The sequence below is a fragment of the Vespa crabro genome, chromosome 18 (genome assembly GCF_910589235.1).
Source record: "Vespa crabro chromosome 18, iyVesCrab1.2, whole genome shotgun sequence".
NCBI classification, from domain to species: domain Eukaryota; kingdom Metazoa; phylum Arthropoda; class Insecta; order Hymenoptera; family Vespidae; genus Vespa; species Vespa crabro.
In genome coordinates this window covers 5198766-5224526 of record NC_060972.1, presented here as the reverse complement: position 1 = coordinate 5224526, position 25761 = coordinate 5198766, and the positions used below count along the sequence as shown (strand labels likewise).

Here is a 25761-nt window from a genome sequence, read left to right as displayed (position 1 = left end):
AAGAAAAGAAAAAAAAAGAAAAGAAAAGAAAAAGAAAAGAAAGAAAAATGTACCACGGCCGAGATTCATACATCTAATAACGTTGCCGTTTTGTCGTTTCGTAGTCCGTTCGAGAGTAGATTTCCTATAAACGTCGGCATCACCGGATACGTGGCGACGACAGGCGAGGTGAGATTAAACTTTCTCTTTCCATCATCGAATTATGAAAAAGGAACGAACATTAATAGTCGAACGACGAGTTCGTCGAGTAATTTTGGTCCAAAACATTGACCAATTGATTTTTCTTTTCTTCGCCTTGCTAACGAAGATGATTATATAGACTTAATCGTATCTGCCGAGAGACAATAAAAGAATTTCAACAGACGTTCCACCTTCTGATTTGAATTCTGAGTTAGCATAACGCGCTATCAATAAATCGATTAAATGCTATATGCCTTACCTATAGATATATCAGATATATTATAAATGAATTACATTGTGCAACGTGAATATTAACGATACTCATACAGATCGATGTGTTATTTCAGACGGTCAGTATACCAAATGCCTATGAAGATCTAAGATTCGATCCATCCGTCGACGAAGGTACGGGTTTCCGACATCGCACCATACTCTGCATGCCCATAAAGAATTCATCCGGACAGATAATCGGCGTCATACAACTAATCAACAAATTCGACGATCTTCCTTTTACAAAAAACGACGAGAATTTTGTCGAGGCGTTCGCCATATTCTGCGGCATGGGCATACACAATACGCACATGTCAGTATGTGAAATAAAATTTATCGATTTTATTTATTATCGATCGAACTTATCCGCACTTTTTTACATTTTCGATATAAATCTTCAATCTCTTACATACATAATTATTTCTTGACAGGTACGAGAAGGCTGTGATAGCGATGGCTAAACAAAGCGTTACTTTGGAAGTACTGAGTTACCACGCGTCGGCATCTTTAGAGGATGCTCAAAGACTGAGGGTTAGTTGAATTTCTAGTTGTAGAAATCTACACAAATCTACACCTAGAGTACCAACTCTAGTATATCTAGCGTAGTTATCGCTATAGGTATCGAAAGGAAAGAGGTGCTGGTGGTCGTCGATTCGACCTAGGTCGATTAGCTCGCGGCCGATTGCTTTCTAATAATATCCGCATGGAATACCCATATAATACAATACATGCCATGAAATGAATTTTTATTACGAATATTAGATTAATCTTCGCGCTTATTCCGAGATTCCTCATATTATTTCGGCTTCTTTCAGGGCTTAAGAGTGCCATCCTCGGCGCACTATCAATTACACGACTTCAAATTCGACGACATTCATATGGAGGACGACGAAACTCTCACGGCTTGCCTAAGAATGTTTCTCGATCTTGACTTTGTCGAACGTTTTCACATAGATTACGACGTACTTTGTAGATGGTTACTCAGCGTTAAGAAAAATTATCGGAACGTAACTTATCACAATTGGAGACACGCCTTCAACGTTGCACAAATGATGTTTGCCATTTTAACTGTGAGTCGATCGATTACGTATTACGTATTACTACGAATTATGTATTACATTCGCATCCATTTCGATCGTAGAACTTTGTATTTTTATTCGCACACAGGCTACGCAGTGGTGGAAAGTCTTCGGTGAAATCGAATGCCTCGCTTTGATCATTGCTTGTCTCTGTCACGATCTCGATCATCGTGGTACCAACAATTCTTTTCAAATCAAGTACGTATTTAAAAATAAAAATAAATTAAATCGAGCGATAAACTATCTAAAATTTTTCGTTCCTCTCTTTTTCTTTTCTTCTATTCTTCTCTCTCTCTCTCTCTCTCTCTCTCTCTCTCTCTCTCTCTCTCTCTCTCTCTCTCTCTCTCTCTCTCTCTCTCTCTCTCTCTCTCTCTCTCTCTCTCTCTCTCTCTCTCTCTCTCTCTCTCTCTCTCTCTCTCTCTCTCTCTCTCTCTCTCTCTCTCTCTCTCTCTCTCTCTCTCTCCATTCCCTTGTCGTTTTCCAAGGGCTTCTTCCCCGCTGGCGCAACTTTATTCGACTTCCACGATGGAACATCACCACTTCGATCAATGTCTAATGATACTGAGCAGTCAGGGTAATCAGATTTTGTCGAATCTTTCACCGGAGGAATATTCTCGAGTGGTCAAGGTTCTCGAGGAGGCTATTCTGTCAACTGATCTTGCTGTCTATTTTCGAAAGAGAGGAGCCTTTTTCAGCTTGGCGCGAGGTGGCGGCTATAATTGGGCATACGGAGATCATCGTGAACTTTTGCGTGGTATGCTGATGACCGTATGCGATTTGGCGGCCATCACGAAACCTTGGGAGGTCGAGAAGAGAGTGGCCGAGTTGGTTAGCAGTGAATTTTTTGAACAAGGCGACATCGAAAGGCGGACATTAAATATTACGCCAATCGTAAGGATCCTTTTCTTTTCTTTCTTTCTTTCTTTCTTTTTACGATACAATTTCTACGATAGAATATTGCGAAATAAAGTGCGTATCATTGGCTTTGATCTTTGCTACAGGATATTATGAATAGGGAGAAAGAGGATCAGTTGCCGATGATGCAAGTTGGCTTCATCGATTCGATTTGCCTCCCCATATACGAGGTATGAACTCATACTTTGATACAACCCGTTTAATTGAAATATATGCGATTATATAAATTCTCGGTATTCGCTGCACTTGTGATAGACATATAGAAAAAAGACAAAAAAAAATATATATATATATATATATATTTTTTTTTTTCTAGGCATTCGCTTTACTATCGGACAAATTGGAGCCCTTGGTCGAAGGTGTCACGAACAACAAGCGACACTGGTTGGAAATTGCAGAGTCCAAGTGTCAGACGGAAAATTGCACGAATCACGATAGGACGTCGACGTTATCCGACGACGACAACGAAGAGATCAACGAACAGGCGGATCAATAGTCGTTAATATCAGTGCATGTGCGATTAAAGTTTAATGCCTCAGAAACGGATCGAAAAGATCGCGCTTCGATCATCGACAAGAGTGACGAACGAACGAATGAACGAACGAACGAACGAAAGAACGAAAGAACGAACGATCGAACGAACGATCGAACGAACGAACGAACGAATATTGCCGTTTTGCCGCTTCAAGAAATCTATCGAGAAATTTTCATTCGTGGCCGCAACGCTTTTCGTCAACGCTTTTCGTCAACGCTTTTCGTCAACGCTTTGCAGTCAAAGAATCTTTCCTATTCTTGTGATTTCTTCGGCGAGTAAAACGAAAAACAAAAAACACAAAAATGATAATGGGTCGTTTATATGTTCGTTCGTTACGATTAACAAACATTACGTAATGTAAGGATCGATAAAAATAAAATTGTAATTATTCTCGTTCTCGCGGGATAAAAAAAAAGGTTTGTGATAAAAGAACGATCTTCGTCCTCTCTTCGAAAGAGAAAAGAAAAAGAAATAAGACAAATCGATCCTGATATGCTACTCTTGTACCTGACCCGTATTGTACCTATATACATTATGACAATATTTCTACGTTCGAGAGAGGATGGAGAAGATGATATGAGAAAAAAAGGAAAAGAAGAAGAAGGAAAACGAAATGCGATCGCGAAAGATCGTTTTCGTTTTTCCTCTCGCTCGTATTTATAAGGATCTCTTATAAAACCAATGGACGCAAACGCGATGTGCATAATGACGCTAAGTGCGTGCGTGCGGCGTGCGTGCCTGTATGTATATGCAATTATATATACAAAATTATACGAATATGTATGTTGTATGCATGTATATATGTATGTATGTATGTATGTATGTATGTATGTATGTATGTATGTATGTATGTATGTATGTATGTATGTATGTATGTATGTATGCATGTATGTATGCATGTATGAATGTATATTCGTATACCAAAGTGCACATTTACATATATCGAGATCGATCGCTGAACGACGACGAGAACGATATTTATCGTCTCTCCTCGTTCATGTCCGTTAGTTAAAATCCTTCGATTAAGCCGAAAGAGAATCTGTGTCTCTCTTTTCTCTTCTCTTTTCCTCGCTTCCCTCTCTTTTTTCTCGAAAAATTTTGGCGGCTAGGTTGTACTTCTTAGACGTCTCGATCCTTGAATATAGAGCACGGTTTTCCTTTTTCCTCGCATAAATCTGTCAAATCACGATGATATATCCTTTATATCGGATCGAATATAAGTAACAACGGCCACCCGAGTCCAGACGATGATCATACATAATGTTAGATATATACATCTATAGTTAATCTTTTTTGAAAATCTTACCTTTGCGATTAAGCTTTAAGAAATTCTCATCATGTCGCTAATCGTATCGCCGTAATAATCCGCATTAGATGTGATTTAAATAATGGAACCTTTAAAGTTCCCTTTAGTTCGAAAGAATTATTAAAACTGTTTGTGACGAAGAAACGAAAACTCGACAAAGTGAGAGATGATATAAGAAACAAAAATAAATGAATAAATAAAAAAGAAAAAGGAAAGAAGGAACATATGTGAAATAAATTTGCGAGAATTCATCGTAAATTTTTGAAAGTCATTTGAAAATAGACATGAAACCGACGATGATCATGTTTTGATCATTGTACTATTAAAAAGAACAAAAAAAGAAAAAAATAAAGAGAACGAACGGAGTGTGTCACGTATAAATCGAACATATCATTTTCCATAAGCTTATCAAAATTAATAAATAATAATGATGATGACGATGATAATGTTAATAATAATAATATTAATAATATTAATAATACTAATAATAATAATAATAATAATAATAAGAATAAGAATAAGAATAAGAATAAGAATAATAAGATTAATAATAATAATAGTAATAATAATAATAATAATAATAACAATAAAATAATATCTGGAATAATCGGGCTCAAGGATCTGATAAGTTTATCCTATCGTATCTATATATAATTCTTGTAATCTTTCGAGATCGATATAACTCGATACAATTCGATATAATTGACCACGTGAAATCAAAGAAGGAATATTAACTGGAATAATTGTCAACTTTCCAAGCACACTTTCTGCGAAAAATATTGGAGTGATCGTGTACGATCGACCGATCGTAAGGACCATTGGTTATCATCTTTCTTTACGACAGATGTTAAATTGATTTTTTAAAAAGAGACGAAACTTCAAGAGTCGATGAAAATATTAATCAGAGAGATACGCCTACGTGTGTGAGCGTTATTACTTATACGAATACGTTATAGTCTTAGTTTGCGTTTTTCTTTTTCTACGTGTTCCTCTTGTATCTACGAAAGTGTCCTTTCTTTTTTATTATCGATCCCAAAACCTTAGTCCCTCTCTCGCCGATCGCGACACGGTGAGAATAAAGAAAAAGAAATGAGAAATATATTATTTAGAAGAAGATGCGTTGTGTGAGTGTAATCAAGCGCGCATATAACGTAATGAAAGAGTAGAAAACAGGATGTTGTATTGTATAATTTTTGTGTAAATTATTGATACGATACGATGCGAAAGGCGTGCGACATGGCACACACACATACACACATACACACACAAGACCGTTTATCGTGCCACGCTTAATGGTAGCACGAAAGTCATATTATATGAACGATATCTAATATATTAAAAGAAAATTAAGTTATGTGCGATACACGTGAACAACTATCGTTTCGTTTTTCTGCCCATGTCCAAGTTTTCAATGACGCATGTACAACGATGATCGATAACTATTGCATATCGATTGAAGAAACACGGATTGCAATTTGCCTCTCCCCTTACGGAGAGAGATTACGAGAGGATAAGGAACGAAGGTGAGATTTCGTTGGTAAAAAAACAGTTGAAGGATTCTGAGAAAATTCGAGTCGTCGTCTAATCTTTCAATATCGCGATAATATTAATGTCGAGATTATAAACGCTGTCCTTTTGTCTCAATTATCTGATCTAAACGAAGACCTACCAGCGGGCTTCTCGAGAATGGACGATTTTCTTTGGAAAGAGGAAAGGTGGTGCATCGAGGTTTGCGGATAAGGTGCACTTAACGTTTGCTTCTTGCCGTCCAAAGTGGATCAACTAATTGGATCTTAAAAAGGTTCGCTCTCGAGTGGTCGAAGAGAGAGAGAGAAAGAGAGAGAGAGAGAGAGAGAGAGAGAGAGAGGAGGAGAAGGGGGGAGGTAGAGAGAAGGGACGAGAGAGTGGTCGAAAAGCACGCCGTTGTCGTTGCCAGGCGATCGCTTCGAGTTAGGATCGATAGTTGACAAATTGTATACCGCGATGTAGGTCAATCAAGCGCACATTGGACGAAACAAGAATGTCGCAAGCTCATCCGAATGGACCTTGGTTAACGTTGCCAGATGCCGCGCGAGCATGCCTCGATAAACAACTTCTTCTTCTTCTTCTTCTTCTTCTTCTTCTTCTTATTCTATTCGGTGAAAACGAATTATTAAATCGCCGCTATAGCGAAATATTTGAAAAGGTCTCTTATTTCAAATATGCGTCTATTTCTTTCGTACAATGCGATCGTGAAAATTGACGAGAAGGGTAGAAGGAAAGAAAAGGATGTAAGGGAATGATAAAGGATGAAAAGCGGTTCTACTGTTGGGGAACGTTACGGATTATACGATCTCGTGCGACAGTCAGCTCGAACTCGTTGCCAGCATTGACAAGTCTATTGTGAGCGTCGGCATGTGTCAGCTGATGCATAGGTTCTCCATTCAATTTGATCACCACGTCACCCGCTCGTAAGCCAGCTTTATCGGCCAGCCCTCCGATTGTTACCTTTCGCAACAAAAAATACAAATATCGCATTACCACCAACGAGATTTAATATCTTTAACGTATTAATCAACGATTAATCTCGTCCTTTTTCTTTTCTTCATTAGAGACGAGCGCTGCAACTGTGGCATAGCTATTTCATCGTACGTGTATTAGAACGATCGTGGATCGTACAAGAAATCAATACTTTGCTATGAAATAATTATATTTTCACAGGGACGTTGAAATATGGAAATCGTACTTGACAAAATAATCATCCACATTGCATTGACGCAACGAAAGAAAGGACTTGTCTAACGTGACGCAAATAAAAATTGTACGTTCGTCTATTAAATCATACCCTGACGACTGTCAAAGGAAAACTGAAATCCACCCCTCCGGAAAGACGAAGGCCCCAAGGTTGAGCATCGTTTCTCGAAAGTTTAATGTCAACCGACATAATTGGTCGATAGATTTGTTTCTAAATCGAATATCTGAAATCGGGAAGACAATGACAAAGAATATAAACGTTATCGTTTGCCACGAGGGAAAGTGCAAATATATCTATGAGAAAAGATTTGAAATAAAAAAAATATATATATATATATATATATATATATATGTATATATATATACGATCTCTATTAAGAGGAGATATCTCTTGCGAGCTGACACTCACCGATAGATTCGAAGAAGAAAAGAAATTTTACGAGATCTTTAAACACGAAGTCTCGAAGATTGTCGACTATCGACGCCGCACGTACGACACGACGATACCGCGAGATCTGACGACACTGATCTCGTCTATACGTAAATAAACGATGGTCGCCTCGGTCGGCGCTAATGACGATTTCTTCGGTCATTATCTCTTAGCTCATACCCTAGATAATGTTATCTATATAAGCGCTGACCGATCCTTAGGTGGTCAAACGATGCCAACGTTTTCGTTTGCTCGTTTCTAAATATACCTAAATATATCTAAATATTTTTACTCATTAGAAAGCTGATCGATCAATTAGTAATCGTGATCTCTAGATCGAAAAATCGAGTTCATTACTTCGAAGGAATGTTTCCGTTAAATGATTCCATTAACAAACGGTAACCCTTTCTTCTTTACAAAAATATTTTCTATTTTATTCGATGTAACAACGTTGACATCAAAGTGTCCCACAAAGAAAAGATTAAAGAATTTTTCGCGAGCTTTAATAACCTCGATAGTCGACCATAAACCAACGGATAGCAGCAATTTTATCTATTAGTCTAATGGCGAGCGTGAACTCGTTTTATCGTCGAATTTGTCGAGTGTGCGAACAAAAAATGTAAGTAGCTAAATGTATGTAGCTAAGTATTAGAAAAAAAAAAAAAAAAAAATCGTCGGACTACTCGAATGAATGAAGCTTTAACTCAAATGATTTGACTTGAAACTAGCGTGTATCGTCTTTCTCTCAAATGATATGCAGGTATTCAAAAGGCTATTTAAAAACGATTTACCGCTGGAGAACGCACTCGACCAACCACTGGAAAAATGTATTAAAAGCCGTTTCAACGAAGGGGTGGAATGAGGTAAGCCGAGGGGGAGAGAGAGAGAGAGAGAGGGAGAGAAAAGAGTTAGTCGATATAATCCGACGTCTCTCTCTCTCTCTCTCTCTCTCTCTCTCTCTCTTCTCTTTTTCGAAGTGTGTCCTCTCGAGAATTTCGTGTACTGGTAAAAAAAAGAAAAGCAGTAGCTCTCGCGTAGCACTCGTTGTCGTCGTCGTTGCCAAAGAAGAAGGCAAAGGAAACGACGAAAGAGCCGTGTGGATGAAAGAGTGGTGTGGGAAACTGAGTAAGCAGTTCCCCGTGGATTTCCACAAGTAGAGGCAAAGTTTGATCCCTCGGAGGGCGCACGCGAGGGCGTACGCGAGGGCGCACGCGAGGGCGCACGCGAGGGCGCACGCGAGGGCGCACGCGAGGGCGCACGCCCCGATCCCAGCTACACAGCTGAGTGGGCTTTAAGCAGTCACGAACGAGTCCTCGTTCGTTGCAGCTGCACCGATCGTAGCTCGGCTCTTTGTCTCTCTTTTCTTCCTTTACCCTAATACAAGTTCTACATATCCTTGTCTAGCGTCCCTCCTTCTCTATCTCTCCATCTAGCTTTCCTTTTTTCTTTCTCTTTCTCTCCCCTTCCCAACCAATCTCACTCACCTAGCCTTTCCTCCGCCGTTCGTCCCGCTTTCGATCCGCTGTATGCGAATCTTGGTGCAAATCCTTGCAATTTCTCGCGTCGCGCGTGTCAACGTCGAAAAGGAATGATCCTCGGCAACGCCGTCCTTAATTCGTCTCTTTCGATCTCGATACGGAACGTCCTATGCTAACGCGTACCTGTTGGGCTCCATGATCGGTGATACAAAGTTTGGGGAATGAGTTTAGATCTGAAAAATGGCATGCGTCCAATGTATGTAAGTGTTGTTATTATTGGTCCGCTCGGTGTCACCACCTTTTCATCGATCTACCTCTTTTTCACAACTTTATATCCAACTTCATATCCAATCGCATTTTTGCATCTTGATAAGTCCTCCTCGAGCTTCTATCGATCTACGCGCCCTCATTTGCGCCTAACTTTTTGAAACTCTTTAATCTTTGAAGCGTTAAGCTTTTAACGACGAGCAGGTGTCGAGGTGTTCGAAAGTGCTTCGAAGAATATGCGCAACAGTTTATATCGACGGTGTATTATACAATATTTTCGACCATTTTTTTTCATTTATCATGTAACCGTTTCTTCATGCACTATCGTCGGAGAAAGCATTTATCGTTGTTTCATTTTAATCGACCGATATCTTTATGAAGATATATGTGTGTGTGTGCATACTCGTAATCCTCTCTTCCTCTTCGATCGTATGTATATCTTTAAGGCTTATCCATTAAAACGTCAACTTTGAAAGGAGAAAATATTTTAACGAATCAAAAATACGTCTCTTTCGCTAGACTATTTTTTCATCAATGTACGATAAAAAGAATTTTCCTTCGTCTACTCGCTTACGACCGTAATTGTATTGCGACGAGCTTAAATAAATTTCTTAGCGATCTCTTAGAAGATCATTTTACGCCACCGATTTGCATAATCAATGATAAAACTTTTAAGTAAATCTGCGGCCAACCGTTGCCGTCAGGATGTATTTTAAAAGCTAGTTGGAACCAGAACGGGAACTCGAACGAGAATTGAAACGAGAATTGGAACGAGAATTGGAACCTAATAATCCGCGCCCGGATGCTTCCTTTCCTATATTGTATTTGTCGATTTTCACCGAATCAAAAGGAAAGGAAAAAACTTTGCGACCGCGCGCGAAATAGGTCGAACGTTTAGTATGAGTTACGATAGGAGGGAAAGGAAATATTTCGTACTTTCGATGGGCAATATAAGCTAAGCGGCAAATTGGTGACAAGCGAGCTACGAAATTGCCGTTCATGCTAATGAAAACTATAAATTTCCAGCCGGTCCTATTACGTCCTATTTTTCTATCATGTCCAAAGACGCAAAGCATTTTCATCCCGTAAACATCGTGTTCCCTCGTTATCCTACTTTATTAACGTAATAATATATCATCGATATATTTATTTTTGAATACCCTAAACAGTTATCAGACATGATAAAAATTGAATGGAGAGAAATGCACTTGACTTGGAGTTTAAAAAAAAATGAAGGCTTAACAGATAGATATCCACAGCCACGCTCTAACTGGCCTATCGATTTTTCCTAAAATCCGTTGTTGGCCTTAATAGCTGCCTCTCGTTGGGACCCTCGAATATTTAGAATCTCTCTCTCCCTCTCTCTCAACGCATCATCAACCATGCAAATATTCCAAAAGTCGAATTATCTCAAAAAATATATCTCAAAGATACGTTCGATCATATTCTATAGAGAGTTCCAATTATTATATCGTGCGCGCATACACCACCATTTGATCTATTAATTGAGACGATATCGAAACTAATGTCGGGCGAATAGCATTTGAAAGCGTGATATTAGGAAGATATTATTATAGCTCACGACAAAACGTAGGTACATTACTCCGTCTCTATAAGAATTTAATCGTCGTTCCGAAAAGACTCGAAATTACGCTCTAATTACGAGCGATTATATTTGGAGCGTCATTTTTTCGAGTGGCCAAAGCAAGCTTGCGTGTTCGAACGTCATTGGGAAACTAATCGTAAGATAATCGAGGAAGGTCGAGGGAGATAGAAACAGAGAGAGAGAGAGAGAGAGAGAGAGAGAGAGAGAGAGAAAGAGAGACGGGGTACTCAATTTGTAGCGCCTATGGTGAGCTAATTCAAGAAAAGAGAGGCTTATGTGCAGTCATCCTCGATTACAAGCATTTACTACGAGTCGAACAACCCTCGCAATGGGCGTTACCAAAGACGACTCAGCATGAAACTATAGAGACGACGGAAAACGCTGCTGGTGGTTCGCCAACATGGAGGGTTGAAATTGTATCGACTGATAATTATCGAGTGTCTATATATACACGTTATACGATGTGGCATGCACGAGAGAGAGAGAGAGAGAGAGAGCCATGATGCGGATCGCATACAAGAAAGAGAAAACTGACAGTTCCAGGGAGTAAAAATAACGAAGGGAATACGACAGCTTGCGTTTATGTGTGCGTATAATGAAAATAGCCATTATCGACAATTATTCGCGTATAGAGATATAGACGTATAGACGTGGCACGAGCGATGCAAACTAAAAAGTTCCACCTTTTTTTCTGCTGTTTCTTTAATTTTTTTTATTTCGATAAAATAAAATAGACACCAGAGGAAAGTCGGATCTTTTTATTTGCATCCCTCGTGCCACGCTATTTCAATATGGAAAAAAAAAAAAAAAATTCAACTTTTTCTCCTGCTGTCTTTTATTTTCTTTTTTTCTTTTTTCCTTTATTTCAATGAATAAGTTTTTCCTTCGTTTCCATTCGCAAAATGTTATAGAACAAAAATAATGAGAATTTATGAAAAAGATAGACTAACAAGATAGAGAAAATATAGAGATGATAGATAGAGGAAATTGGATGAAAGTGAAAGAGAGATAGAATGTTGAAAACGAGACGTTGTTTGAAATCATCCTCCTTTCGCACTGGAATGTTTGTGACAGAGGTATTAAAAATGTTACCAACGTAAAAGAGGGAATAAAAGAGAAAGGGAGATGCTCGTTTCATGTTTGTAAATGTGAACGACAAACAATGCTCGTTCGTTCCGTATTCACGATAAATCTTTGAGACAATGTTGACCTCGTTCCAATGATCGATGAAAGCAGTCCTGTAAAGCAAACTTGGTAAATCCTTGACACTGAAATTTATATGAATTTTTCAAGTTTCAATTTTATGTGTTATATTGAACGATGATTCGCAACAATTTGAAAGAAAGAATTGTGAGAGCTTTCAAATGTATTTATTGTTCACATAAGGCTTCCCTCTCTCTCTCTCTCTCTCTCTCTCTCTCTCTCTCTCTCTCTCTCTCTCTCTCTCTCTCTGCGTGAAGGGTACGTAATCGCAAATTTCTTCGATAACGTTTATCTCATTAGTTAAACCTTTATCGGGCCACGTTGGAAACAAAAGTTTTTTTCATTTTATATAACGAAAATCCTCCATCGATGAAAATATCTTTATCGAGAACATTCATTATACACGACGCAATTAGTAACCGTTTCCTTCGCAATATACTTAGAACGGTTTATTTCTGACAAAATATCGTAATAAAATTCTATCGTGGCGAAAAATGAAGAAGAAGAAAGTGAGGAAGGTATAAAAAATTGTAGAGAAAATTCTAAGAAGAATTCTACTCGGATAAAATAAATAGATTATGTACATACGTAGATACGTAAATACGTATAGGCATAAATGTGTAAATAAATGGAAGAGGTATACGATTAAATAGACAGATGTAACAGGATAAGAGAGAAAGAGGGTGGAGACGTGGACCCAGAGGGTGGCTGTGTGGGCGGTAGCCCACTGGTTGTGGCGGTAGCTCCATCGATCGTTCCAACTCGGCAGCTATAGTCCGCCACTTCGCGTACGAACGATGACGCGCCGACCTCGGCATGGCCTGAAAAATTTCATAAATCATACTAACGACTCGTCAGAAGAGACGAGGCTGCTGAAACGAGCACGTTTCACGAAACATTTTCCTTTTCCTAATATTCATTTTTATTCATTTTTTAATTGGTATTATATATCGATTTGTTAATATCCCTTGCTTCTCGAAAAGTATCGAAATGAATATCGCCTAGCTAACGTTCGTTCTTGAAAATCTTTTTCAAGCGTCCTTCATCTTGACCACTTTATTGCTCCATCCACGAAGGTGCTATAATCATCGGGGGAAATTAGTTTGAGCCATTTCAGAGAAGGGATGATACGGCACGCGGAAGAAGAAGAGCGAATGAAAAGAGCAAACGAAATGGGTGAAAAGGAGAGAGAGAAATTCTATTTTCGGATCAAATTGAAAGTCGCCCGTATTGCTATGAAGCAATATAGTATCGTTTGTAATTCGATAGCCTACGTTATAGCCTCCATAGGCAAGCTTTTACTCTTTCAGTAATACTCATTTGAGGAGATAAAAATTTGCAAAAATCGCTACCTTCGATCGCACTACAATGCCAATGAATATTTTATTGATATTAATACAGCCGTTAAAGTTGATATTTCAGATGAAAAATTCATATGATCCAATATTTTCTATTATTATGACAAAGCCAAAGGATAACGTCGTAATTACGGCGGGAGAGTCGTGGTCAAACCTATTTCCCTTACGTACGTTCGTATAATTCGATACATACGTACGTATAGCTACGTACGTATATCTATTAGTATTCGCTCGACCATGAACGTCCACCATGAAGGCCGGCCTTTGACAAATATTTGTCAACTTACTTATATACAAGCTTAGGACGCCTCTTGCCTCGTTCTAATCGAGTAAAAAAGCGTCGTATACGGTGGAGCTTTAAGAAGGAAATAAAATTTGGAGGGAAACGAAGGAAAAGAAAAAGTTGTAGCAAGGGCGGATACGAATATAATAAAATAAATTGCAAATCTACATGAAGTTGAATAAATCTAAATAAAAATGGGATTTCATACCGTTGAATAATGAGAGACAGTCCGTCGATCGATCGAGTCGACGATGGATGAGAGAGAGAGAGAGAGCATTTCGATTCTCTCGCGCCTCTCCAATCAGCCTTCTATAAAGTCGGTGTAAAGATGGACGCGTACGATCCGTGCGCTAACCATACTTGCTATATTCATTCGACGTCCTTTGATCGACGACTCGTGAGATCCAGCAAACCTTCAATAAGCACGGTACAGCGCGTGGCATACTCTGCCATCTCCATTATGATCCATTCTATCCGCAATATATATCGACTAATATATGCGATATCATATAGAGAAAGTGTATTGAATATTTCGTCGTTCGCGTCTCGAATAAAAACCCTTCGCAATGAATGATGAATAAAAGTAGTCGTAGAATAAAATTCACATATTATATTTATTTATTTAACGATCCACGAGATACGTATTATTTCGAGAATATATCTGGGACGAAGATAAAAATAATGTTTCTTTGTCAAACAGATCGTTCCATCCTCGTTGAGGATCGCCTAACGATTGCCGAAAATAAGTAAGAAAATTGAAGGTGTCTTTCTCGAAACAAGAGAGAAAAAAAGAAAAAACTTAACTACGACGTTGGCAGTGGTGGAAAAATGTCGAGGATATTACTAGCAGGATTCTACCTGCAACCCACGGAGCCGGGCCTGAAGCTCGGCACCACTTGAACGTCACCCGTCGGAGAAGGTAAAACACGTGCGCAGATATGTAGAAATACCTTTTGCGATTTAAAATGTCTCGAAATTGTCGGACAAAGTAAATATATAAAATATCGAAATATTTGTAGATATCTCTTTGAAAATGTTTTGTCACGAAAAGAGAGAAAAGAAAAAAAAGAAAAGAAAATCGCATCGAAAATGCTTCTTTTTCTTTTTTCACCGCGAAAAATGATCCAATTGAAGGGAGGAAAAAAAAGAACTCTCCTTATCTTTGGAAAGAGGAGGAAACATTTTCAAAGATAAGCTCCGTCCGACGAGAGGACGACCGATGAAAGCGACTTTGATGAAAAGATTGAATCTCGCCTTTTATTATCACTTTGATCGAAGAGAGCAAATGAGCAGGACGCGGGATGGGCAAGTCCTGGCTCTTGGCTCTATTTTCTGCGAGGATGACGACGATGACGACGATGACGACGATGACGATGATGGCATACGTCACGATGGCGGGAGCTGGTACAACCTCGGCGCCGTCGTTGTTTACGACCGCTACAACGACCACCACCAGCACCGCTACCACCACCAGCAGCAGCAGCAGCAGCAGCAGCAGCAGCACCACCACTACCAGCACTACCACCAGCACCACCACCAGCATGGACAGTAAATTCGACGGCAAAAAAGTAAATCTATTCTAATGGATTATCGTACAAGTGGTCGAGTGATCGACTTAATTAATTGATTCAATTATTTACTCGATATGTCGTTTAATTATGGCCGACTATATCCATTTCCCGAGTTATACTTACGTCTAACGTACATAACATCGGGTAACACGTTATCGTCGGCTATCATAATACGATCAGCGATCATACGTTCGACGAACATTCGATTTTCTAAGCTAACGGATATAGAGGAAGCTCTGGACGTGATCGAGGCAGCATCCAGCGGATCGTTGGGGGACGAGTGCGCGAGTACGGCAGGCTTCAAGTCGTTGCCAGCTGGCGCGTCTCTCGATCCACGTCGTTACGACACGGCACGTCAGAAAACGGATATGACGGCCATGATGCTTCAAAACCTCGGCCCTTCCAGTGTTGCACGACACAACGGTGAGCGATTGTATTTATGTCTACTCATTTATATGTAAGCGTTCTCTCGCCACTTCGTTCCACAAACTTTTATCCGTGAAACATAAATAGCGCGTCCTTCCTCTCTTCCTATTTTTCCTTTCATCGAGAACGTGTCATCGAAGCCGTCAATCGTAATTCGATCTTTTTTCCCTTTTCTTTCCTTTCTTTCCTTTCTTTTCTGGCACACTTTTGATTCTCTCGAATCACTCCGAAATAGTTTAAGTTCCATGAAAATCTATGAGCCAGCTAAATCGATGGTAAAAGAAAAAGAAGGCGGCGGGAGGGCGTGGCAAGGTTAGACGGAAGAACGAAAAGGTTCAAGTAGAATTGGGCACCGTGCCTACTCTCTCATACACGTTGCTTCCATTTCGCGACACCTGCGCGTCACCTGTTGCTCGTGTCGTATGTCTTCGACATATTTCTTCTCTTACTTTTTCGTTTTTACGTCGTCCTTACTTTTTTGTTTCTTTTTATTTTTTTTCTTTCTTCCTTTTTTTCCCTCCCTTTTAAATATAACGCATAAAGCCAAGACCGACGCTTCCACGAGAGCCTCATTAGAGCTACGTTTCCGGCATAGCTCTAGACGCTAAATCTGATCTAACGGGAAAAATCTCCCGTTGTGGAGAGAAAAGGAAAGGAAAATTCGAAAGTGGATCGAAATATTTCACTCTTCGACTCTCTCTCTCTCTCTCTCTCTCTCTCTCTCTCTCTCTCTCTCTCTCTCTCTCTCTCTGGAGTGATCCAATCGGGTCTTGCTCGCAGAAAAGGAAAAGAAAGTAAGATAGTAATATGTAGTTGGTTGTGCAGTATTCACGAATACGCAGGCTCATTGGATACGTCATTCGACGGAACGTGTTATCGCGTGTTTCTAAGAATACGTTCTCGTAGAGAGAGGCATTGTGTTTGAAGCGGTCGGGGTATCTCTCGGTTGCGCATTATTTATAACCCATCTACAATTGATAATATTATTCCGGAGGATGGACAATATAAAATAGGCACGTGCCGGGGTAGTCGGGTAGCCTCACGTTTGAACAGAATTTCAATGGTTTTGCGAAGGAAGAAGGGTAACGAGAGTGTGGAGGAGAGACCGGATGCTCGGCCGGCCGTCTATCGATCTCCCGACTCACGAAGCCCCACCTTACCACCTGCGTTGCGCATACCGTACTCCGAAAATACCATACTCCTGGCTCATAGCTCTTCTTTTTCCTTCTTAAGCACTTATTCCTCTTGGATAATCGACGTACGCGAATATTAAAACGTCTAAGAACGTTGTCGTCGATTGTCATTAGGATTTATTATTACGAAAAGATTCAGGAAAAACGAACGATTACGTCCGTAGGTTTTTTGGGCGTCTTGGCGAAATCGTTGCTCCTTTCGGTGAACGACGCCGTGGAAGCAAGAGTGATCGCATTGAACGCATCTACCGGGACGGTGATAAACGCCGTGTGGCTCAAGAGGAGTCCCGGAAGCGTGGGCGAACCGATCGAGGTCGAAGGCCATGCTCTACAGGCAGGATCCAGGCCGGATCCGAGTCTACCCTGGTTCGAAAATGCTGGTGCTAGCTCGGGATTAAGGTTCGACGGTCTCTTCCTTCCTTCCTTCGGACGATTTTTCCCTGTCGTTTTGTCTCCGTCGTTCTCCGTCGTCCACGTCACTTATTATTAACACCTATCTCATTCTATCCTCCATTATATCTCTATTCTAGTCATCTCTAGTCATCTTATTTTCTAATTAAATCTTAATATAGAAGAAACGAGAGCATCGAAAATATATTCGTTATAATTACATCAGATATTACTTAAATGGAATTGCAAATTAAGGAATAATGCAAATGTTTCCACGATATTACGCACGTCCAATTTGATACGCGATACGAGGATGAACCATAAAAGAATAAGCTCCTCGTTTCTTTTCCGACATAGGTGAAAATGAAATCGATGCAGGCGAGAGAAAGCTAATTGTGGTACAAGATTTAGTGTTAGATCTCTTCCTATTGTCCCTCATCTCTTTCTCATCGTTGTCATCAGAGCAAGCTTTTCTCGAACGAATTCGCGATGCTAACGATGGCGTCGTTTTTGCGAATAGATATACGTGTAAAGTTTCGCACGAGGTTTATTCGGAAATAAAAAGATTCGCCGGTAAAGAAGAAAAAGAATTTGAGCTTAGATCACTGCGAATGCACTGCGAATGCACTGCGAATTTATTTAGAGCGGTCGCGAAAGCTAATAAAATTTGAGGATTAGCGTGAGTTATATAAAAGAAAAAAAGAAAAGGAAAAAAAAAAGAGAGCGACAAAGACATTACTTTTCTTAAATAATGTCTTTCTTTCAGCACCGCCTTCGTTGATCCGACATAAAAAGAAAAATTCCATGACGTTCGTCCGTGCAAGTATTTTATTATTCGTTTCCCGAGCTCTCATAGAGCTCGAAGGATCGAAGACTCGAGAAAAGCCTGTCTCTTTTAATCGTTCGAATGATTAATCTGCACGAACGCACGCACGCACGCACGCACACGCACTGCCGAATCGATTCAGCACCAGACTCATTTTCTTAGATTAAAATCTTGCATCCTGCCCCCTACCCGCTCCCACCCCCCGCCCCTGCTCCCCTGCCCCGTTTCCCCGAACGGTAGAACGTACCAAAAAAGAAAAGAAAAGAAAAGAAAAGAGAAAAAGTTCGCGTAGACGATTGTTGATCGAATTCGACCCTTAATCTATATTATTTATAGATTATAAGATATCTATCTTCTTTCTTGCAAAGAGTACGTTCTATCGAAGAAGAACGGGTATCGTTAAAGGGATTCGTAGGCGCTCCACGATCATTCATCTCGTCCTTCATCATCCCGTACGAGCGTCAGGTCATAGAAACTCGATACACGAAGACTTAGCGAGTAACGTTATTTCGCTCGTAATATGTTTGGTAAGCAACGTTGTTCCGATGACGATTCGACACGACACGTCTTCCACACTCGTATCGTCACGTCGATTCCTAAGAAAAATAATCGATACGAATTATTAACGTGAAATGCTAAAGAAATGATCGAAAGTAGTTGATTCGATTGACCGCGAAAACCCGGAGCGCCCTTTCAGGAATAACGCGAGGTTGTAAAAAGTGAGCAACAATAGTGTAAACAATTTTGTTAGGGTTCATATCGGAGAGGCCAAGAGCGATGTCGTGTCGGAGCGAGATCGTTTGGAGGAACGTTTGCGTTCGGATGGCCGTGAAGTGCCAAAAGAAGCAAAAGGCACGCCAAAGGTAAATGCAAAGAGGTAAATGCAAAATGCAAAATGGCGCGCGCGGTGGTTGGGTTGGGTTGGAGGCGGGCGGGGGGATGGGGCTTAAGAAAGAGATCGGCGATCACGGATCGGGGTCGCGTTGCACGAAGCACGCGCGTTTAAAAGAGGTCGAAGTTTCTATGACGGTTGTGTGGCGTTTGCGTGTGATCTCAGGTCACCGAAGTTCATGCAGTCACCGCCGATTGAATCCTACAGGGGTTGGTGGACCATCCCGTATTTCTCCTGCAAGACTCGCCAATGGCTCATCTCGTACAGCGTCAACGTGCGCCCCCCGGATTCTCGACATGGGTTCGTACTTCCCTATTTCTTCCTACCTCCGATCCCTCTTTCTTCCCTCTTCTATATACTTCAGATATATATATATATATATATATACCGCTGTCTCCTATATTCTTATATATTGCTTAAATTTCAACCCATCCCTCCTACATACTTCCTTCCTACTTATCGTCCGCAGTTTCGTAACTCTCCTCTAGTTTCTTAAACTTTGATCTCTTGTACGTAGGAAAACTGAAAACTCTGAAACTCTTGATACGTCGGGGAGTCTCGGTGGAAATCTAAAGTTGGAGATAAAAACGAGCGTTCGATCGAAAAATGAAGATGGTAAACGTTTTCAAAGAATGTTTATTGAGATGGCTGATAAAGATCGACGATCAAAGAGGAACGAACGAATTAATCGTAATTGTTAATATCTAATCGACAAATCGTTTTCGGATCAATCGTTTAAGAAGCAGACTGAGCGATTCGCGTATTGCCTCGCGAAATTGGCTTTCCACCGATTCGTCCCTCGGGACGAAGTTTACAATAGTTGCTTCTTCCGTTTTTAATCGTTAGTAATAATGCAGCTTCGTACGTTGTACATTGTATATGAAAAATATTACGATAGGGCAATCCACATATATTCCCGTATAAGCAAAGAAATCTTATCTAGATCCCACGCCTTTAGATCCGGCTTTACGATCATTCAAAGTTTCGATGCCATTTAGAAAATAAATCTTGCCGTTGTTTATTTCTCCCAAGTGTGCGAGAATTTTTGAGCATGGATATTGATATCAGCGGCTTGGAGGTGAATCAATGCAATGCATCCCCCTATGGCGATAGCGCATCGTCGAGTAATCAAATAGCATCCTTTAGAGGCACCCACAAGTGTCAGGACGATACGACGCAGGTAATAAAAGTATTTTCCACAGACAAAAAAACACTAACGAAACGTCGCGCGTGCTCTCTCTCTCACACACACACACACACACACACACACACGTCGTTTTTCGCTGAGGGCCTAGAACATGCATGTTTGGTAATGAAGAAACCGTCTTATATAGACGAGGGACGCAAAGAGGTCGGCTCTTCTGAAATTCTGATAAATTATTCCAAGCAACGTGCCAACCAGCGTGCTCTCGGCCCGATCACGATGAAAGCTCGTCTCAGTACGATGAAGATAGCGCGATATTTTGATCATAAAAGTGCAATAGTATCGGATATAATTGTAATTAGATGAGGACGCTTTGGAAACGAACTCTTTTTTTAAACGCTTCTTTCTCCTTCGCGCCTTATCTACAATTTTGTGACAACGGAATAGACAAAATTTACGTCGGACTAATTTATCTCGATAAATAGTATAGGTTGTACCATGAGATACGGCCTACTCTAAGAATTGGAGAAAATTGAAATTTATTTACAGTGCGAGTATCATAGTCCCAACGGCAAGATCAACGAACACGGAGTTGGCGCTGGATGGGCAAAGGGCGCTTACGTTTGCAAGTGTCGACAGGGTTTCTACCCTGGTACGAATCTCCAACGGGGAACCGGCTTCGATGGGATTCTCGTTGAAGGTTGGACGATTGAATAAAGTACCGATCGCTTGACAATTAGAAACTGGTATATATGAAGAAACGTTATGCGCCTTTCTTTTAGCGGCATGGAAAGAGATGCAAGAGAATATTAGCGACTATTACGTGAAAACATTTCGATGTTTACGCTGCGCCCCGGGATGTGCCAGGTGTAAAGGACCGGAGCCATGCTTGGCTCCTTACAATTGGCCCTTTAGGTATTTCGAACGAATCAAACGTGCAACGAATTCCCGGCCGGGCGACTCCTTAAATCGTCTTGTAATTGTCATTTTCAAGGATCACGCTGCTGGGATTCTCCATATTTTGCGTCTTCGGTACCGTCGTCCTCGTGGCCTATGTTTACCAACATCGTAAGCTCAAAGTATTCAAAGTCGCCTCGCCTATATTCCTGTCCATCACCCTACTTGGTTGCGCCATAATGTATCTCGAGGTACATACGATCGGGTAGCATTTCGTTGGACAAGCGCCACCTTCAAGTCCTTCATTCTTCCTCACTTTTGTATCGTTTTTGTTGATAAAGATGGCGGCTATATTCCCGGTACTCGACATGTACTCGTGCATAGCCACGAAATGGACCAGGCATCTCGGCTTTTGCATATCTTATACAGCCCTGCTGATGAAGACTTGGAGGTAATAATAATTGGATACGAGACGACGAGTAAAATCTTACGAACGAATTACGTTCTCTTTCTTTCTTTCTATTTCTATTCAGAGTATCACTGACCTATCGCGTTAAGAGCGCACACAAGGTCAAACTGACGGACAAGCAATTGTTACAATGGATGGTACCGATATTATTGGTCATGTTGATATACCTTGGCACATGGACGCTCAGTGCGCCACCGTACGCGGAAGTGATAGCCGATAAACTCGGTCTGAAATTTTATCAATGCTCTTACAATTGGTGGGATCACAGCCTGGCCATTGGTAATTAATCGATAAACTTATGAAAGATACGATTTACGATTAAACGATTACTTTAACAAGGAACTCTATCCGGTCGTTTCGTTTCTTTTTCAAGGAGAGATCCTATTTCTCGCCTGGGGCATAAAAGTCTGTTACAACGTACGAAACGCCGAGAGTCTCTTCAACGAGGCACGACTGATAAGCACCGCCATTTATAACATAGCCGTCGTTAACATCCTCATGATCTCCATACAGTATGTAAACTCTTTTCTAAGAAACAATTCAGAGCAAAAGAGGAAAAAAAAAAGAAAGAACTGAAAAAAAGTAAAAATCAAATAATGAAAGAGACACGAAATAAAGGAAAACGACAAATCCCGTTTTATTACCCTTCCTCCTCCGTAGCCTCTTCCTCTTGCCGCACGCTGGACCGGACGTGAAATATTTCCTGGGCTTCGTTCGTACTCAGTTTTCGACTTCCGTCACTATTTATCTCGTATTCGGACCCAAGGTACGCCGGCCTCTAATCACGGATATTATTATTAACGATTTAACGATTTAACGATTTAACGATTTAACGAAGCAACGATTTTTCAGGTAATACGAGTTCTTCGAGGTCAGGGAGATCAATGGGATAGCCGGGCGCGAGCCCGAGGCGTCACAGCGAGTTTCTCGCTAAACGGAATCGGCTTGGTGCCCGAAGAAACGACCGATCTCTATCAGGAGAACGAGGAACTGAAGGTCCTGATTTGAGCTCGATATCTCGAAGGATATCACGCGTAAGACGCGTTAGATCGAGGAAACGTTCCTTCTATCTTTTTTTTTTCTCTCGTCTTCTTTTCAGGAAGAAATACAAAAGTTGGCGGCTCAGATCGAGTTTATGAAAATCGTTCACATGGAGATGCACAACAGGCACATCAAGCCTAAAGTAGGCGGATATTTCAGCGCCCATGGCCACCACACTCACGGTCATCCTTCGGCGGCGCAAAGTCCGATAGGCAAGAGCTCGACCGCCAGTTTTATTTTAAAAGTATGTACCTAAGTCGTCCTCTTTCCCCTCTTTCTCTTCCTACACCTTCGAGGTGGTAAAAATGAAAGATCCTCTTTCCTCCCTTCCCTCGAAGAGAGAGAAGATATATTTTGGGGAGAAATAAATTGATATTAAATAATCGAGCAGAGCGCGGTGGAACGAGGAGCGTCAGCGGCCGCGGCCGCGGCTGTCGAAGATTCGACCTTTCCTTCGGGGAGCTTGCATCGAGCTAGAAGAATGGAGATGCTTCGAGAGAGGAAGGCCGGAAAGGAGAGGGAGAAGGAGAAAGGAAAGGAGAAAGAAAAGAGAGAGAGAGAGAAAAGGGAAAAGGAAAAGGATACGTCTCAGCAGCAAGAAGCGGAACAGAGGGAGCTACCTCATTCGAGCTGCGAAAAAGTCTGACTAGTGGTTAACAGCGAAGAGGTGAACAAATTTGAGAATAATTATCACGCAATTTCTCGTATCAAAAGGACTGACTTTTTTCTTTTAACGACGCAGATATGGTTGTGACGAAGACAATACATCGATTCGGCTGAAAAGTCAAAGAAGAGACGAATACGTTCTCGTGCGTCCTCCTCGCACGAGGAAGAAAGGGAAAGCACTCGAAAGTGCTTGTCTCTTGATGATGTCGACCAGGACGACAGGTTCCCTTCGAACGGACGATTCACACCTGGTCGTCTCGTCTCGTACGTCTCGTTCCTTTGAAACCTTGGCTAATCGGCTCTTTCCAAGATGACACACTCCTTGATCATGGACAGGCAGAGAGAGAGAGAGAGAGAGAGAGAGAGAGGGGGGGGGGGGGTTAGAGTCCCTGAAAAGTGATCTGTAAACGATCGTATCGATGAAGATGCGACGTCGACGAACTTTCCTTTTTGGGGCGGGTGGGGTGGGGGGGGGGGGGGGAAGGGGAAAGACGAGAACAAACGAGCGAGCCGAATTTTTCTATTCGATTAAATCGTTGAAAGTTCATATCTAGATATGACCATATCACGCGTGCGATCTTTTCTCATTTAACAGAGCAGCCTTCTAATCATTCACCTTCTACGTTCGAAGGTAATACTCGCGAGTATGATCGAATGAAGAGAAAGGATAAGAAGAGAAAGGGAAGGAGAGCGAAAGGTCGCATTCGATTCGACCATCGGAATCAATCGGTACATTGACAATATGTCTAGTAAAAGCGACGAAAGGGTCGTTCGCCGCTTTCTTTTTATACTTTCACTTAAAGTCGAGTAACCCCGACGTAATTAGGTATATAACGTATATTCCCCGATTCGAATCCTTCTTCGTTTGAGGAACGTCCGATTCGCGATAAAAGCAATCTGTGACGAAATTATCGAATAATCGATTGCAACGTCGAAGAGAGCATGCATCGTTATTATATGTCATCTCACAAGTACAAATCATTTTACGACAATAAGTGCTTGCGTGCTCGATTTTCGAGGGGAAAGTCTGACAAGTTTCTTCTTGCGTTAACCGATTGCAAAATCATGCGTTTATCGTTTCTATGAAAGAAAGAAAGAGCGGAGAGAAAAAAGAACAAGTAAGACATCGTCGGCCCTTCTCGTAAGCCGAACAATTTTCACTTAACCGTTGCATTATATACCGTTGCAAATATACCGAGAAAAATAAGAAATAGAAAGCAAGATGTATCGCTGTTTCTATCTGACGTAACATATGTTAATCGTATTTATATCGTTGCCGTTGATTATGCGATTTAATCGACACGTAACAAGAGACTCGCAATTATATTTACGTAGGTAAAAGCGCGCGATAAGACCCACGTACTTACCCACGTAGATGCGTAATTACGTGCGTAGAGACGAGGCCGATCGATACGAACGATCTCACGATCGATTCGTCGTACAAATCTATGAATGAAGTAGCAACGCGGATGGACGTCGCTTTGGTCTTCGCCAATTGTTAAGATTGAAGCGATCGATTAAAATTAACGTTTCGGGAGGGAGAATAAGAAAATGTTCGCGTATCAAGATCGAATACCGATGAAGGACGAAAACCGAGAAGCGTAAAGCGTCAAGTCAATTTGAAAATTTAAAGCGTGTAGCGTGTAAGAAAGCGTGTCTGGTCGATACAGCCTTGAACGATAAAGTCACGATAAGGTCGCTGTAGGCACGAGTAAATAATACGTATGAGGATTATGTAGGATCGCCGCGGTTTTCTTTTTCCTCCGAATATAGTTTCTAACTGAAGCACAAGCGACTTTATATAAGTAAATAAGTAAATTAACAATTAAGAAAAAGTAACATGCTGTAGTATACACGCAACGCGTATGTCGCTCAGTTAGTAAGAAAAATAAGAAAAGAGATATTGTGTACGTGCTGCTTATTAAACGCGATTATAGCTTAGTCGTAGGACGAGGATGAAAGGCGATAGAAGTGCGTTCAAATAGACGCGTATGACTACGGACAGAGAGGAATCGCGAGCGAGAGATATGTTCCTCGAATGACAACCGGCAATCCAGACGAAAATGTGTTGTACGCTTGCGCCCAGTTAAGCGATGTTACAATTTTCATTATATCGTCGCCATTTTTATTCCCATTTTAATCGTTGCTTTGAATCTCGACGTTAACGATCTCCTTAAATACGATCATTTTGTTTCGTCGGCGCGTATCCAATCGATACTCATCGAGCGCAATATGTTTTCTTATATTTTGTAAAGAAAAAAGAAAAACAAAGAAAAAACAGAAAAAAAGAAAAAGAACAAAAAGAGAGAGGGAAAAGAGGATATTTTCAAGAGCAGCACAAGCAGACTTTGTTCGATCCGGTGACAACCACAAAGTGGACGTTAAAATAAATGTGATATGTAAACTTGTCGTCCACTTTAATTCATTCTTCGAGATCATATTACGGCAGAACGGCGTGAACGATTAACAAGATCCTTTTAAATATTTTCCATCGAATATCCCGATGTCATATGTAAAATAGAAAAACGGGAATTAACGTCGTTCTCTCGTACACGTGTGTGTGTGTGTGTGTGTGTGTGTGTGTGTGTGTGTGTGTAGTACGT

At 40.8% G+C, this 25761-nt stretch overlaps 3 protein-coding genes across 17 annotated transcripts in view; 2 read left to right on the top strand and 1 right to left on the bottom strand.

Moving 5' to 3' along the window:
• LOC124430381 (dual 3',5'-cyclic-AMP and -GMP phosphodiesterase 11) overlaps nucleotides 1-5656 on the top strand; it is a 44435-nt gene extending 38779 nt beyond the window's left edge. For 6 of the 9 annotated variants that reach the window (XM_046976856.1, XM_046976855.1, XM_046976851.1 and 3 more), the window contains 8 exons: nucleotides 105-168; nucleotides 528-763; nucleotides 882-981; nucleotides 1266-1520; nucleotides 1618-1727; nucleotides 2015-2420; nucleotides 2531-2614; nucleotides 2761-5656. In XM_046976856.1, coding sequence (XP_046832812.1) covers nucleotides 105-168; nucleotides 528-763; nucleotides 882-981; nucleotides 1266-1520; nucleotides 1618-1727; nucleotides 2015-2420; nucleotides 2531-2614; nucleotides 2761-2940 — 1435 coding nt within the window. In that variant the 3' untranslated portion in view covers nucleotides 2941-5656. Of the gene's footprint in view, nucleotides 1-104; nucleotides 169-527; nucleotides 764-881; nucleotides 982-1265; nucleotides 1521-1591; nucleotides 1728-2014; nucleotides 2421-2530; nucleotides 2615-2760 lie in introns of those variants that run through there. The other 3 variants (XM_046976854.1, XR_006943749.1, XR_006943748.1) reach the window with 3 other exon arrangements.
• LOC124430383 (PDZ and LIM domain protein 7-like) lies at nucleotides 3358-7406 on the bottom strand. The gene is made up of 2 exons (XM_046976866.1): nucleotides 7110-7406; nucleotides 3358-6772 (listed from the first exon to the last, which is right to left on the bottom strand). The coding sequence occupies exons 1-2, from the start codon at nucleotides 7206-7208 to the stop codon at nucleotides 6587-6589; spliced, it is 285 nt and encodes a 94-aa protein (XP_046832822.1). The 5' UTR covers nucleotides 7209-7406; the 3' UTR covers nucleotides 3358-6586.
• Nucleotides 7407-8685: 1279 nt separating this feature from the next.
• Nucleotides 8686-25562, top strand: LOC124430382 (probable G-protein coupled receptor CG31760). 7 transcript variants are annotated; one of them, XM_046976862.1, is made up of 18 exons: nucleotides 8686-9186; nucleotides 14344-14562; nucleotides 14922-15211; nucleotides 15430-15637; nucleotides 16998-17232; nucleotides 19107-19241; nucleotides 19974-20121; nucleotides 20635-20785; nucleotides 20868-21000; nucleotides 21080-21233; nucleotides 21324-21433; nucleotides 21516-21730; nucleotides 21825-21963; nucleotides 22112-22217; nucleotides 22304-22447; nucleotides 22551-22736; nucleotides 22881-23159; nucleotides 23252-25562. In XM_046976862.1, the coding sequence occupies exons 3-17, from the start codon at nucleotides 14945-14947 to the stop codon at nucleotides 23136-23138; spliced, it is 2589 nt and encodes an 862-aa protein (XP_046832818.1). In that variant the 5' UTR covers nucleotides 8686-9186; nucleotides 14344-14562; nucleotides 14922-14944; the 3' UTR covers nucleotides 23139-23159; nucleotides 23252-25562. The 7 variants fall into 7 exon arrangements, with proteins under 7 accessions (XP_046832818.1, XP_046832821.1, XP_046832816.1 ...); XM_046976860.1 differs by having other exon boundaries at nucleotides 8698-9182; nucleotides 23235-25562; XM_046976859.1 differs by having other exon boundaries at nucleotides 8698-9186; nucleotides 23235-25562.
• Nucleotides 25563-25761: the final 199 nt, after the last annotated feature.

What these genes read in the sequence shown, in the direction of transcription:
- LOC124430383 (XM_046976866.1), bottom strand. Translation starts at nt 7,208, where the DNA reads ATGTCGGTTGACATTAAACTTTCGAGAAACGATGCTCAACCTTGGGGC. An exon ending in TTCCTTTGACAGTCGTCAGG is followed by an intron (nt 6,773 to 7,109) that starts GTATGATTTAAT and finishes TTGTTGCGAAAG; the next exon opens with GTAACAATCGGAGGGCTGGC.
- LOC124430382 (XM_046976862.1), top strand. Translation starts at nt 14,945, where the DNA reads ATGGGCAAGTCCTGGCTCTTGGCTCTATTTTCTGCGAGGATGACGACG. An exon ending in CCCCCGGATTCTCGACATGG is followed by an intron (nt 19,242 to 19,973) that starts GTTCGTACTTCC and finishes ATTTCTCCCAAG; the next exon opens with TGTGCGAGAATTTTTGAGCA. An exon ending in ATCCTCATGATCTCCATACA is followed by an intron (nt 21,964 to 22,111) that starts GTATGTAAACTC and finishes CCTCCTCCGTAG; the next exon opens with CCTCTTCCTCTTGCCGCACG.